The following is a 13,448-nucleotide window of genomic DNA, read 5'->3' on the forward strand; positions in this document are numbered from 1 at the left end:
TTTAATCCCATGATAAATTTTTAAGAAGTCATGGATTTAATGGCAACAAGACAAATTTGGGTTAGGCTTTAGAAAAAAAAGTTTGTATCTTTCTAACCATGCATGTCAGTTGGTACTGAAATAGATAGTTGTGGGGCATCCCAGTTACTAAAGACCAACTAGAATTGGTTTGACAACTATTTGTCAGGAATGGTTTAGAGCTGCTGAGTTTGCCTTCAGATATGCAGACAAAGTGATCTATTAGCTGACCTATTTCCTTTGAGTCTGTAACTGGAACAGGGGTAGAGAGGGGGCTGTGAAAAAATAAGACTACATGTGAGCCATGAAATGAAAGCATTTCTATGGGAAACTGAAAAAAAAAAAAATAGAAAAAGAAAGCTCTCAGGTATTAAAAAGGTGGGTACATCTTTGTATTCTCTTTTGTCAGGTGAGAAAAGACATGTGCTTTAAGTACTTGAAGTAGTAATGGAAACCAGGGAAAAGGGCAAAAAGGTGTTTTTTCGTCTGACCCCTTCCAATTAAAAATCAAGGGTTCAGAGCTGAAGAGGAGCCTCCTTTTCTTCCTCTGAACTACATAGAAAGGCAAAGCTGTTTTTCAAAACCAATGTACTATAAGGTAACTGGTATTGCTCATTTTCCCCAGATAAATACAGGAAACAAAGTGGGAATCATGGACCTTGAGAAAAAAAAACGGTGAAAATGGGATGGAAAAATGGATTTGCAAAGCATGACATGCTTCGTGTGCTGTTCAGTCTCAGGGAATAGTTTAGTTTTGCTGTTAGTTTTAACCATAAATAACTACAATCCAATACATACAGATGCGGAGCAGTACAAATATGGCAAGAATCGTGTGGAGGCAGATGCAAAGAGGCTACAAAGCAAAGAGGAGGAGCTGCTAAAGAGGAAAGAAGCACTTCGGAACAGGCTGGCCCAGCTTCGAAAAGAAAGGAAAGATCTACGTGCTGCCATTGAAGTCAATGCAGGTATGAGGAGCTTTTTTGTGCTGAATTCTACCCTGGGCAGGCTCAGTTATCCAAATACCTTTGTATTCTGTGCTGAAGACATGCCACTACATGAGGTTTGGTTTTGATGTTAAACAATATTTTGTAACATCTAGATTTGCTTTCTACATAGTTAAAAAATATGTAATATAAATATATTAACAAAATATATGTATTTTATATGTATTTTATATATTTTATTTATGTGTGTGTATATATATACACACACCTATGTAATGACACTGATGGGCACTTCAGGCAAGCAGAACATGGGATTAATTTTATTGTGAGTGGCTAATTATATTTTCATGACATGGAATAATGATAAAATAAATACTTGAAACTAGACTAGAAACCTAGGAGGGCAGCTGAAAGAAAGCATTTGATTTCTGTTGCTAATTTTTTTACATGAAAAAAGTGATTTTTGCCAAGTACGTACCTTTTTTATGATGTCACTGATTCCTTACTTTTTAAAAAATAATTTCTGTAAGTGTGAATTGAAGCTTCTTACTGAAATAATAACATTGTTGTGGGTGACAGGCAGGAAGACTCAAGTGATTCTTGAAGACAAGTTAAAGAAGTTGGAAGAGGAGTGCAAGCAGAAGGAGGCTGAGCGTGTAAACCTGGAGCTGGAACTGACTGAGGTGAAGGAGAGCCTTAAGAAAGCCTTGGCTGGTGGCATCACACTGGGCTTGGCTATTGAGCCCAAGTCAGGAACATCAAGCCCACAGGTATGCAAAGCCATTAATCTCCAAATCCTAGTACCATGGCTTCTGCCTTCTCAGCAGCAGTAGAATGAGTGGGAACTGAGAGTTTTCAAAAGATTTGTTAAGCCCAGGAAATAAGAGCAGAACTAAATGACTTTCTGTGTTGTTTGCATTCTTCACCTACATCTGGTGTACTTTCTAGAGCAATGGGGAGCAGGTGTGTATGGGAATCAACAGCAGTATGTGTTAGGATATTGTGCAAAAGCTGGACCTCATTGTCCTCAGTGACTGTAAAACTGCACGAACTGGGACACTGCTCCATCCCAGGGAGATTTAAATGCACCGAGTCATCACGCAGTGATGGAGACATACCTGTGTCAGTCCCCTGTCAGTCACTGTCACCCTTTGCAAGGGCTGTATCTCACATGTTCACAATGGAGCATGGCAGTCCTGGCTTATGCTATACATCTGTGTCAGAAGCAGCCATCAGAAGGATCAGAAAGGGATGGTCAGTTACTCCAGATAACCCAATGTTGTTTAATCACAAAACAAACGTGAATTTTCATCACAGAACACACACTATGCTTTGGTTTCTTTTGTTCTAACCTGCTTTTCATTTATCCAACATTATTATGAATATGGTTTCTTTAAAAAAAAATCTGCAATTGTAAGTCTAGATAGAAAATACTGCCCAAGGGACTACTTGGAGGAAGCTCAATGTAGGCTTTTCTCTCTTCGTTAGTCTCCAATTTTCAAGCACCGAACTTTGGAAAACTCTCCAATCTCCAGTTGTGACACTAGTGATACCGAATGCTCAATACCTGTGAACAGTGCAGCAGCTCTGAAGCGACCTCCCTCGACAAATAATTCTCCCTGTCGAGGCCATGTCCTTCGAAAAGCAAAGGTGAGAAGTCTTATGTCTCATTTTCTCGTCCTGTCCTTATTTTCTAAGAAAGTCTTATTTGCTTGTGGAGAACCAGAAACAGACAAGGAGAGAGGGAAAGATGGGTTACTGCTGCTTCTGTGTGTGAAATGTAGCGTTCAGAAGAGCATGTGCCACATCTAAATTATTCGGATTACTACATAAATACTGCTGATTTGGGGAACCTTTTGCAGAAGAATTGGTGAGTAGTTTGGGGGACACATTTGACTTGCTCATTCCATGGTTTTCTCTGTTCTTTTACAGATTAAATTTGCCAGGTAAGTGGTCTGTGGTGTAGACAGTCCATCTAAAATTCATAAAGTTACAGTAATCTGTAGAACAGACAAGTATTTAAAAGAACACTGTTATACTAAGTGTTCTGAAACAACACAAGATTGGGTCTGATCTTTGCCAGCTGGTGCAAGAACAGTATAGTTGTAACTTATAATACTTGACAATCTGTAGTGCAAGTATCTGCTCTTAATGTTCACTTAAATTAGAAACTGAATTAATTTAATTTAGTCTTGCAAATACCAGGCTGAAGTTTGCAGTCCTCCTGTATTGTTACAGCTTTCTAATTTTTGTGCTTTAGTTTAAATGGGATTTGCATGACCATTCTTCTGGGCTAAATTTGCTAGCAACATAAACATGTGGGCAGCATGTAACCAAGGGTGACAGTAATAGCATTGGCCCAAATTTTTTTCATTTAGTAGTTCACTGCTAATCGTAATTATAAACAATAATAATCACAGACATTTTTTCTTCCTTGCAGTCCATTTATTTTTTCAAAACAATGAAGTATTAATATTCTATTTAGGGAATTTTTTAAGTAACTTTTTTTACATTTCATTTATTATATACATTTACATTCAGTGAGCATGAGCCTGGCACCTAAATGCAGTAGATAATGAAAAATCATCATAGCAGCGAAAGATTTGGTTTTCTGGCACATAGTAATCTCTCTGTTTCCTCCCCCAAGCCCCTTTAACCTCTCTACATTGTTCAGGCCATGAATTACCTATCCTGCTAGACCTTATGTGAGAACTTTCTCACCCTTCTACTACCATTTCCTTCATCCTTTCCATGGACATCAACTGCTTTTTCTGCCAGTTGGCCTGATCCATTTAAATTCAACTAAGAGTAATTAAACTCAGTGTAAGGGTTTCAGTTCTGCTTGACTTTGAAGTTTGCTGCTCATGGTTGAAACCTGAAGAAGGATTCATGTGCTCTAAAGCTTATCTGTGTATTCCAATTATACCCTAATTTGTTTTATAAAGATATAATCTCTAACCATGCACTTTGTCTTAGATTTGCATGGCGTTACTCAGGGAACATGGTCTAACAAAGCACAGTCCTTACAAATGGGAGCATGGATTTGTGCTGAAGACTGGACAGGCACATTAAAGCCAGACATTTAATCTTCACAGCTGGAGAAACCAGGGCACTATAAAAACCTAAACATTTTTGGTGTACAGAATACCTTGAGCTGTACTACATTTTTTTATGCCCAGCGTATACCATACAGGAAAAACCCTCCTGTATTGTTTGAGATCACTGCGCTTCAGATGGGTTGGTCAAGCTCTTTTGTGGGGAAATCTTGGATATAAGATCAGGCTAATCAGAAAGGATATGGAGCTACTAAGCATATTTCCTGTCCTGGGGAAAAACAAAACAAAACAAACCCCAAACAACTCAAAATTATCCAATTCAGCTGTAACAGCTTTTTCCTAAAACCTCATGCACTAAATATGAAGAGTGAAACTTTGCTGAACTGGATAGTGCAACCCAGGCTGTGCTCAGCCCATTTGCAAGGAGCTGCAGCCAAAGTCTGCCATCAGGTACACAGCTGCAGCACACCCCGCTTTCAGGGGGTTAACTGCACATGTGCGAGGGTGGAATTTGGCTCTCAATTCTTTTGGCCTTTTGCAGTTACGAGTGAGCCCAGGCCTTATAGATGTGGCTAAGGAAAGGGCGTCACACGTGAGTATCCCAGAGCAGAACTTCCTTGGCTCTCCACACATGCATGTCAGCTCAACACGTGGGAGTGTAATAGATTTCACGTCTCTGCTTGTGCTTGCATCCTCAGCAACTGGCACATCTCCCAGTGTTATGAGGGAGCTGTATAAGCTTTCAAAATGTCAGATTCCCCCCCCCCCCCCCAGTATTGTATTTGAATGCACCAAATGCCTCACTTCTGGCTCTTTCTATGCACAAAGGATTCTGAGTGTTTCATTGGCCAGCCTTGTGTTTGCAGCCACCCTGGTGTCACCGTCACGCTAAGGAGCCCACAGCACTGCACCACGCTCTGCCAAGGTCTGCTGCTGCTGGGCAGGGTCTGGTAGCACTGTGTGGCACAGCTGTGCCCCAGGGGGACAAGGCACTGGGACAGCTGGGCTGGAGGCTGCTCCACCAAAACCTCTCTCCTTTCAGATGCGCTGACATGCGAAGGAAATACAGAGAGAAGCAAGAGGACCTAACTAGTGTTATATCTAAGAACTAGCAGCAGTTTGGGGATTGACTGTTTGACATTCACTATATATGTAGTATATATATATATGTACTATATATATATACACATTCTGGTGCACAGCAGGATGACCATGAGCCAGCACTGTGCCCTTGTGGCCAAGAAGGCCAATGGCATCCTGGGGTGGATTAGAAGGGAGGTGGTTAGTAGATCGAGAGAGGTCCTCCTGCCCCTCTGCTCTGCCCTGGTGAGACCACACCTGGAATATTGTGTCCAGTTCTGGGCCCCTCAGTTCCAGAAGGACAGGGAACTGCTGGAGAGAGTCCAGCGCAGGGCAACCAAGATGATGAAGGGAGTGGAACATCTCCCTTATGAGGAAAGGCTGAGGGAGCTGGGGCTCTTTAGCTTGGAGGAGACTGAGGGGTGACCTCATTAATGTTTACAAATATATAAAGGGTGAGTGTCACGAGGATGGAGCCAGGCTGTTCTCGGTCACAACCAATGGTAAGACAAGGGGTAATGGGTTCAAACTGGAACACAAGAGGTTCCACTTAAATTTGAGAAGAAACTTCTTCTCAGTGAGGGTGACAGACACCGGACCAGGCTGCCCAGGGGGGTTGTGGAGTCTCCTTCCCTGGAGACATTCAAAACCCGCCTGGACACCTTCCTGTGTAACCTCATCTGGGTGTTCCTGCTGCAGCAGGGGGATTGGACTGGATGATCTCTTGAGGTCACTTCCAATCCCTGACATTCTGTGAGACATGTATACATACATATATTTGGATTTTTAAATTTTTTTTTACTTTTCTGTTTGTAACATAGGCTTTTAATTATGATAGAAAGCAATAAGGCATATCTTCAAGAAGCCAGAAGGCATTTAAGTGCAATTTTATTAATCTCTACTTGGCTGGAAAAGGAGACTGTATTAAAAGGTAGAAAGCAATATTCTGCATTAGCATTCTTAGAGAAGTAAAATGGTCCAAATATTCTTGCTGTACAAGAAAAACAATTATTTAAACATTCTAAACCCAAATAGTTATGTATAGAAAGGAAACTGCAGTGATTATTTCTGATTTCTGATTTGTTCTGATTTGTTTTCAAAACTGAACTGCTGAATGTCAGCAGCTTACATTTTGCTTATGTTCAGGGGACTAGAGAAGAAACGGAGCTCTCCCAGCTTCCCAGCTCCTAGTCAGGCTGTCAGTGTTGATTTAAACATTCTTTCATTGGTGTGAACCTGCTGGAGAAATGGAAACAAAAAAAAGCTCCTTCTGCACCTGCAAAAGAAGCTAGTAATTTCAAGGCTTGCTTAACACTTTAAAAAATTTTCCTCCCAGTTGCTGAGCCAAGGGCTTCATTTAGAGCTTTGATGGCTCATACATGGGGAATAAACATTCAATAGCGTTTTTAAAGTAATTAGTTTTTATGAATACTGTGTTTTAAGTTTAGGTTTACCACAATCCAAAGTGTAGAACTAAATATTTAAAATATATTCTATTTTAATAAAAACATCATTTAAATGAAGAAAAGAAACAAAAAAATGCCAGATTAAAAAAAAATAAATTAACTAACTTCCACCTGTTTTAAACTCAAGATTTTTTCTAATATTGCTAAAGCAGCCACCAACTGTGACCTTTACTGTTTCTTTACAATGGCTGAAGAGATGGCTAGGTCGTGCAGCTGTTTAGCCAAACTAATACTGCTTTAAGTAGCAGAAACAGATACTTACATGCATAAGCAATGGGTTTGAGTCAGAGCTCTTAAATCTTGTGGAAAGGATGTTAAATTCAAGAATTCAGGTTAGGAGTCAAGTCAGCAGGCTGCCAGCAGAGTATCTCTGCAGGGCAGAGGGGTGGGAGAGGAACCTGTAGACCCTGACAGTGGTTCCATGGGGATTACTTCCAAGAGGTCAACTCCTTCATATCTCCATTAGTTCCTGGTCGCTGTAAGGGTGTGATTCAGGGAATAGGTATAGTGTGGATGTCCTAAGATAAGCCCATCCCTCTTCAGCTCTTCTGCTCCTATGTATTGTTAAGAAATACTGTAGTTGTCACTCAATAGCCACAAGTTTTATCAAACTGGGTGTTCAGCCATAGCAATCTCATGATTTTCACTTATGTGGCAGAAGAAATGGCAATACCTTGCTCTGAGATATGTGGATGGAAGCATTATAGATTATGTGGTTTGCTTTAGATGGTAGGTGTCATTGTCCTCAGCTTGCAGCTGGGGAAACTGAGGCACAGAAAGGCAAACTGATTTATTTAACTTGCCAAGCAATAGCTCAACTTGGATTGTGTATATGGAAAGCCTCAGTAGGTTGCCTTTTTAGCCATAGAAATGTGTGTCTGCCACAAGCTTTATTAAAAAAAAAAAAACACACAAAAAACCAGAAGAGTAATAAAGCAATCACTTTTTGTCAGCTATGAGAGATATTGAGTACTTCTGATGTCTCATGCAAGTAAGTTAGAAAGCCCTATACGCTAAATCACCCCCTCTGTTACTCAGCTCCAGCTGAGCGCTTTACACCGACTGCTGTGTGCGAATTTGCTCCATATTACCCCTTGCAAAAACACAAACATGGCTTATTTGCACTGCATTAGAGAAAAAGTTGCCATATATAGTTGTGGAGGGGAGGAAGCTGCGCACAGATGTTACCAGGACATACTTGTTAGCATTCCCTAACTAATTTGTGGGCAGAAGGCTGGATCAAGTAAAGCTAATGGAAAAACTGTTACTGACCTCAGCTGGCTTTGGCTTAGAAGATCTGATGACATCAGTGAAATATCCTGATTTCTCTAACATTTTCCGTATCTTTCCCCCCCGCCCCTTTCCAGGAATGGGAGATGAAAAATGGAACATAAATATGACAAAACCACTCACTTTCCATAAAGGCCTTACCTGTTACGGACCAAGACATAGGCTGCAGAAGACTCATCTGAAAGGTGGTATCGAGTGATACAAAATAAGAGATTTTATAATTCTGTTAAGTTGATGGTAGCTTGGCGCTAATTTGCCTGTATTCCCTCTACCGTATTGCTGTGTAACTACGTGTGCCCCTTTTTATTAGCTGTAACTCTTTATTTCCAACTTCACTGATGAAGAAAACGAAAACCAAAAAAATACGAACCAACCATAGTATGTAAAAAGGAGCATAAAGTCACCGTTGAAAGTTTACTGAAACAGCATTAAACCAGCAATGTTAATTATATCTCATCAGATGGCCTGACCACCACTGAAGACTGGTGCATTACGACCAATGTGAAATACTAAATCTTACAGCTTAAAACTGACTTTGTGAGATCTTCCACAGAGGTGGCTGAGCGAAGTCTTGCTCCTTAGCAGTCACCTTGCTGTTTGTTAGCAGTTCACGTGGCAAAAGAAAACTGAAGGAATGCGTTGGCAGCAGTGGCAGGGCTCCCCGGAGCTCCTCAGTGCTGCTGTCCTCGACACTGCTGCGACACCGTGGGATGACACGACTCAGCTGTGAAGCATTCTTTGGATACTATTTAGACAGCTGCTTTTGTCATTGGGAGATAAAAAGCTGCCATACTTTGAAAAAAAAGTATGTATGTTCTCTTCATTAGTATTCCAAAGCATCAGTTCTTTTCAAAGGTCATGTCATCAAAATATGATTTGTTCCTGGTTTTTTTCTAAAGGCAAAAGGTATTTTTAGATACTGCTTCTTTTCTATACTTTTTAAAAAAATGAAACTTAATTGAAATTAATCCTCAACAGAAAATGGCAACTCAGAATAGCTTATGCAGTCAGTCTTGTTTTGGTTTTTTTTTATACTCTAGTGTTGTTAAACTTGACTTACAGAACACTGCTGTACTTAGTTCCCTTCATCTTTTCAGACCTCAGCTATTATTTTTGAAGATGGATTGAAAAGATGATAGTTTCCAGACTCTTTATAGACACTTTTACAGAGAATTGGGGATTTTCTGACAGAAGTCCACTTCTGTTTAGTAGGAAACAGCGTCTTGCATTTTAGTCAGTAAAAGTATAGAAATCTGTTCTTCCCATGTCTCCATCCATGTCACTTCTGAGATCTTATATGCAGTAAATTGCCCACTAAAGTCCTTCAAAATCTCAAGATTGGCTTTAAAAAATCAGTAGAGAGGGAGAAGGGAAAAAACATATAATCAGTTGGGTTCTTTTAATCTTTTCTCCGTGTTATTTTTAAGCCTTTGGAGAGCCTTCAATCACATTCTTGAGATTTTTTTTTTCTTCTCAACTAACTGTGAGGACTAGAAAATGACTTTAATTAAAAAAATTAAAATATTACTCATACTTGGAGATAATCACAGATGTTAGGGCTGCAGTCTTGATAATTATTTAAAACTTACAATCAAAACCGCAGACATTGGCAAGACAGCAGTTATCAAGGATCACATCCCTTTATGTGGAAGAGGTGTGCTTAACTCCTAAAGGGGACACTGGGATTCCCAGCTGAGCTGGATACCAGAGGACTTCCCTCAGGAGCTGGTGGGCTTTGAAGGTATAGAGAACGACCCAATAGCTGCCAGGACACAGGGCCATGTCCTCTTCCCAAATGCAGTTAGTGCCAGGGATCCCATTGACCTCAGCAGGGTCGGTTTCTACAATGGGGTCCAAAATGAGAAAAAGCTTGATGCTTCTTGGGACTATGTTTTGTACAACGTTCTGCAGGAATGCAGATACGGTAGGGAAGCGTCAGTGTGGTTTTCACTCACTGAAAAGAGGATTTTTTTATATTATTTTAGGTCATCTGCTTACTTACTAACTCTATAAGTGGAGGGCACATTCTATGCTGTATGACTACGGACTAAACAGTATCAAGTTCCCATAAGTATTAGCAGAAACAAATTTGAAGCAAAAGTTCATTTAGGCTTTTTATTTCAAATTAAGTTATTTATTTGTATATTTCAATAAATATTTAATTTATATCTGTACATATTTATGATGCAAATTAGGCTTCTAGTCAACGTTTGCAATGATGTATCAGTTGCCAATAAGAAGTGGTCCCGCATCAAGTAATGCAGAGTAGGCAAAATCCAAATCACTTGGTGTCTTTATCCAATGTTGGGTAACTGCCACCCGCTGCAGCAGGGGCTGCTGGCAAAATTAAGCATCTTTCACTCTTCCTCCAGAAAAGGCTCCATAAAGCCATCCCTGCCCTCTCACCACCAACCCAGCACCTACTGTAATCGTATGTCCCTCATGCATAAGTACCTTGGTAGCATCACACTTTGCTTTAGTGGCATGTCTATTCTATACAGTGGCCAAGGTTTTAAAAGGAGGAAAAAAACAAACAACCTCGGGCAGGAACCTCTCGATAGACACATTTGGTGCTGTGAAATGTACTCTGTTTTCTTGAATAGTACTATTGCTGTACAATTTTTTTTATAAAATGCAACAGAGCTTGTATTTTCACCATTTTTAGATTTCAGGATCAACAGGCAAAGTCAGCAATAGAGCAGCATGACTTTTGTTTCAAAGGAAAACTCTTGTATTTTAAACCATTGCATTTCTATGTCTCTTAAGAAAATGTTACACTTGTGCTTCCTCAACGAACTTCTATTACTATTCCAGGTGCTTTTTTTACTTGTGTTTTGTTTGGGTTTTTTTATGGGTGATGCTATTAAAAAAAAATCATAATTTTTGGGGATCAAAGGTGTTTTTTTAAAATGAGGTGATTGTGGCAATTTGATTTTTCAAATGGAGAATACTTAATTTAGTATCAATTTTTGTTAAAGACACTTTCAAATTAATTGGCCCAGGCTGTATGTTGTAAGATAATGTTCTCATATTAAGAATGTAATTATTTCCTTATTGTATTTTTTAAAAAACAAAATCATATTTAAAAATCTCTGTGAAAAAAAAACATGAAAGAAACATGAAAAAGTTTTTTGTTTTATTTTTGTTATTGGATATGTTGGCAGTGCCCATTATAATTGATTGTAAATATAGTCTTTCTACTGTATTTCTCAATGTATTTAAGTTTTTGGACACACATTCACGGAAACTTCTGTAAAAAAAAAAGTGCAAAATAGACCCACCTTCAAATGTGTGTCTTAGTAGCTTCAACTAACTTTATGCCTTTCTCGTTTATTCTTCAGAAAGTCTTGCAGAGTGTGAAAAAAGACTGGCACCTGGTAGGTGCGACAGATCCAAGACCATTATTAATAAAGTTACCTGTCAAAAAGAGTATCATCATCTGCATTGGTGTTTCTTGGTATTAGTATAACAAGTAGATGGCACCTCAGCAGGACACCCGCCGCAATCCTCTTCAGCCAAGTACCGTTCTCCCATGCCAGTCAGTGGAAAACTGCTTGGGCAGGTCAGAATTAGGATATTTTTTGGTATCACTTGTGTTCCCATTTAACTGTGTGATGACCTCCTGCAACTTGAGCGCAGTCTGTCTAAGGGATAGCCCAGCAATAGAAAATGGAAGTTCCATGTATTTAGAGCTCAGAGCAGAAGATAACACTTATTGAGATTACCGTATCAGTTTGCTTAGATGTCAACCCTGTTAATAAGTAACATAAAATGTAAAACATTAAAAATTACCTCTAAGAAATTAAAGTGGATCAAAATCAAACCAAGCTAATTATCAGGCTGCTTAGTGATAAATATAGCAAATCCTTATAGATGACTGATAGATGAGACTGAAAAGCGATGAGCTGTAATTACTCCTTGATGCTTTTCTTAGATTTAGCTCTTCCTCCCATTACACTAAACTTATTACCAAACATCACGCTTAAGTAGAAAATACATTTCATTTTACCAAACTCAGAGAAGCAGTATTCTAAAGTAGTCCAATCCGTTTCCTTTCTGTACTCACAGCCTCCTCGACCCCAGGAGGAAAAGGTGGTCGGCATTTGTAAAACATCTCATGGTGTGTAACTAATAAGAATTGTCTCTCAAGTAGACACAGCTTTTTGTCCACTTATTCAAAGCTTACAATCCTTCACTGCCTTTTGTCAATTAAAAAGCCTTTAAAAGCAAAGTAAATTATTAGTATTTCTCTAGAGAAAGAAAGTTTGTGGAAAAGACACATACACAAGAAGTTGTATATTTTTATATATTCTATACATATAAAATATATATTTTGAACAGTTGATATATATGTTATAGTATAATAATATATATGCAAAAATTAGAAAATTAATATCTTAAGGTGCTCAGGCTCATACCCTAAAAAAGCCTTAAAGAGGATCTTAAGTGGTTTTCTATAAGGTACATTTAATATTTGGTCTAGCCAGTTGCATTCCAAAGGCATCCAATATTGAAAGAGCCCACCAAAACCCAACATAGTCCATTGCGGTTCATTCTTGCAGGTGGGCACCCACACTCTAAGCATTTCAGTGCTTTTTTAAGTTCATTTAAAAATATTTTTTTAAAACTTTTGCATAGGTTGAGCACCATCAGACCCGTCATTACAGTACTTAAGCACAGGGCTTTATAAAAAAAAGAGCTCCTTGCTAGAGAATGAACAATGCCAAATGTGACACCGTTTTTCAAACGGAGAGGGGAAAATAGTCAGGAAACACAGACTTGTACTGGGCAAATTGACAGCTGGTATAATAAGCTGAAGAGTTATTGAACAGACAGAAATTACTGTACTGGGTTTGAGTCAACACAGGATTTATACTAGGGTGTGACTTCTCATGAAGTGCTGAGAGGTCTGTGAGGCTGTTAATAAGCATCCAGGAAAATAACATATTCTGCTTGGATTTCTTCAATACGCTTTTGACAAGGTCCATCACTAAAGAGGTTTATGTAGCTACCAGAGAAAAGGAAAATAACACGATAGGGCAAACATCTGGCTGGTAAGCAAACAAAAAACAAGGCATAAACTCTCCATTTCCAGTGTCCTTGGCATCCCACACAGCTGGGAATCTGAGCTTTGTGGATAGCCAAATAACTGAAATAATGTTTAAAAAAGGTGAAAATTTTGCCATTACTAATTCATTCAGGATAGTAGGCCAGCTATAAGGATTTCCAGAAATAACTTTCACAACTTCACCAGTGATTAAAATGTGAAAAGAAATTCAATGTAGATAAATGTAGGAAGAACTATCTGTGGTAATAAAAGAAGAAAAAAATATATTAAAAAAAATCTAGACAACTATGAGTGCTGAAAGAGCTCTGATGACTACTAATGGAGTTTTAATAATTAGGTTCAAGAAAATACACGCGTCCTGCATAGTATAAATAAAGGGGAGAAAACCAAAACACATCCCCTAGCAAATACCCTGTGGTCGAAACTGCAGCCTAAGACACACAGAACATTACAGCATATGCTCTCCGCAACAAAACATCCTGGGCTGTAATAATTCCTGTTGGCCAGAGCACCAAATGGCCGTGTT

At 39.1% G+C, this 13,448-nt stretch overlaps 1 protein-coding gene across 5 annotated transcripts in view; it reads left to right on the forward strand.

Annotated features, from left to right (window-relative positions):
• The window catches only part of AFAP1 (actin filament associated protein 1), a 120,346-nt gene extending 109,060 nt beyond the window's left edge, over nt 1-11,286 (forward strand). For 3 of the 5 annotated variants that reach the window (XM_065836084.2, XM_065836085.2, XM_071808548.1), the window contains 5 exons: nt 819-983; nt 1,542-1,732; nt 2,451-2,612; nt 4,560-4,610; nt 7,932-11,286. In XM_065836084.2, the coding sequence (XP_065692156.1) occupies nt 819-983; nt 1,542-1,732; nt 2,451-2,612; nt 4,560-4,610; nt 7,932-7,958 (596 nt within the window). In that variant the 3' untranslated portion in view covers nt 7,959-11,286. The remainder of the gene's footprint in view (nt 1-818; nt 984-1,541; nt 1,733-2,450; nt 2,613-4,559; nt 4,611-7,931) is intronic. The other 2 variants (XM_071808546.1, XM_071808549.1) reach the window with 1 other exon arrangement.
• The last annotated feature ends 2,162 nt before the right edge of the window (nt 11,287-13,448 follow it).

Source organism: Patagioenas fasciata, chromosome 4, assembly GCF_037038585.1.
Source record: "Patagioenas fasciata isolate bPatFas1 chromosome 4, bPatFas1.hap1, whole genome shotgun sequence".
In the NCBI taxonomy this organism is placed as follows: Eukaryota; Metazoa; Chordata; class Aves; order Columbiformes; family Columbidae; genus Patagioenas; species Patagioenas fasciata.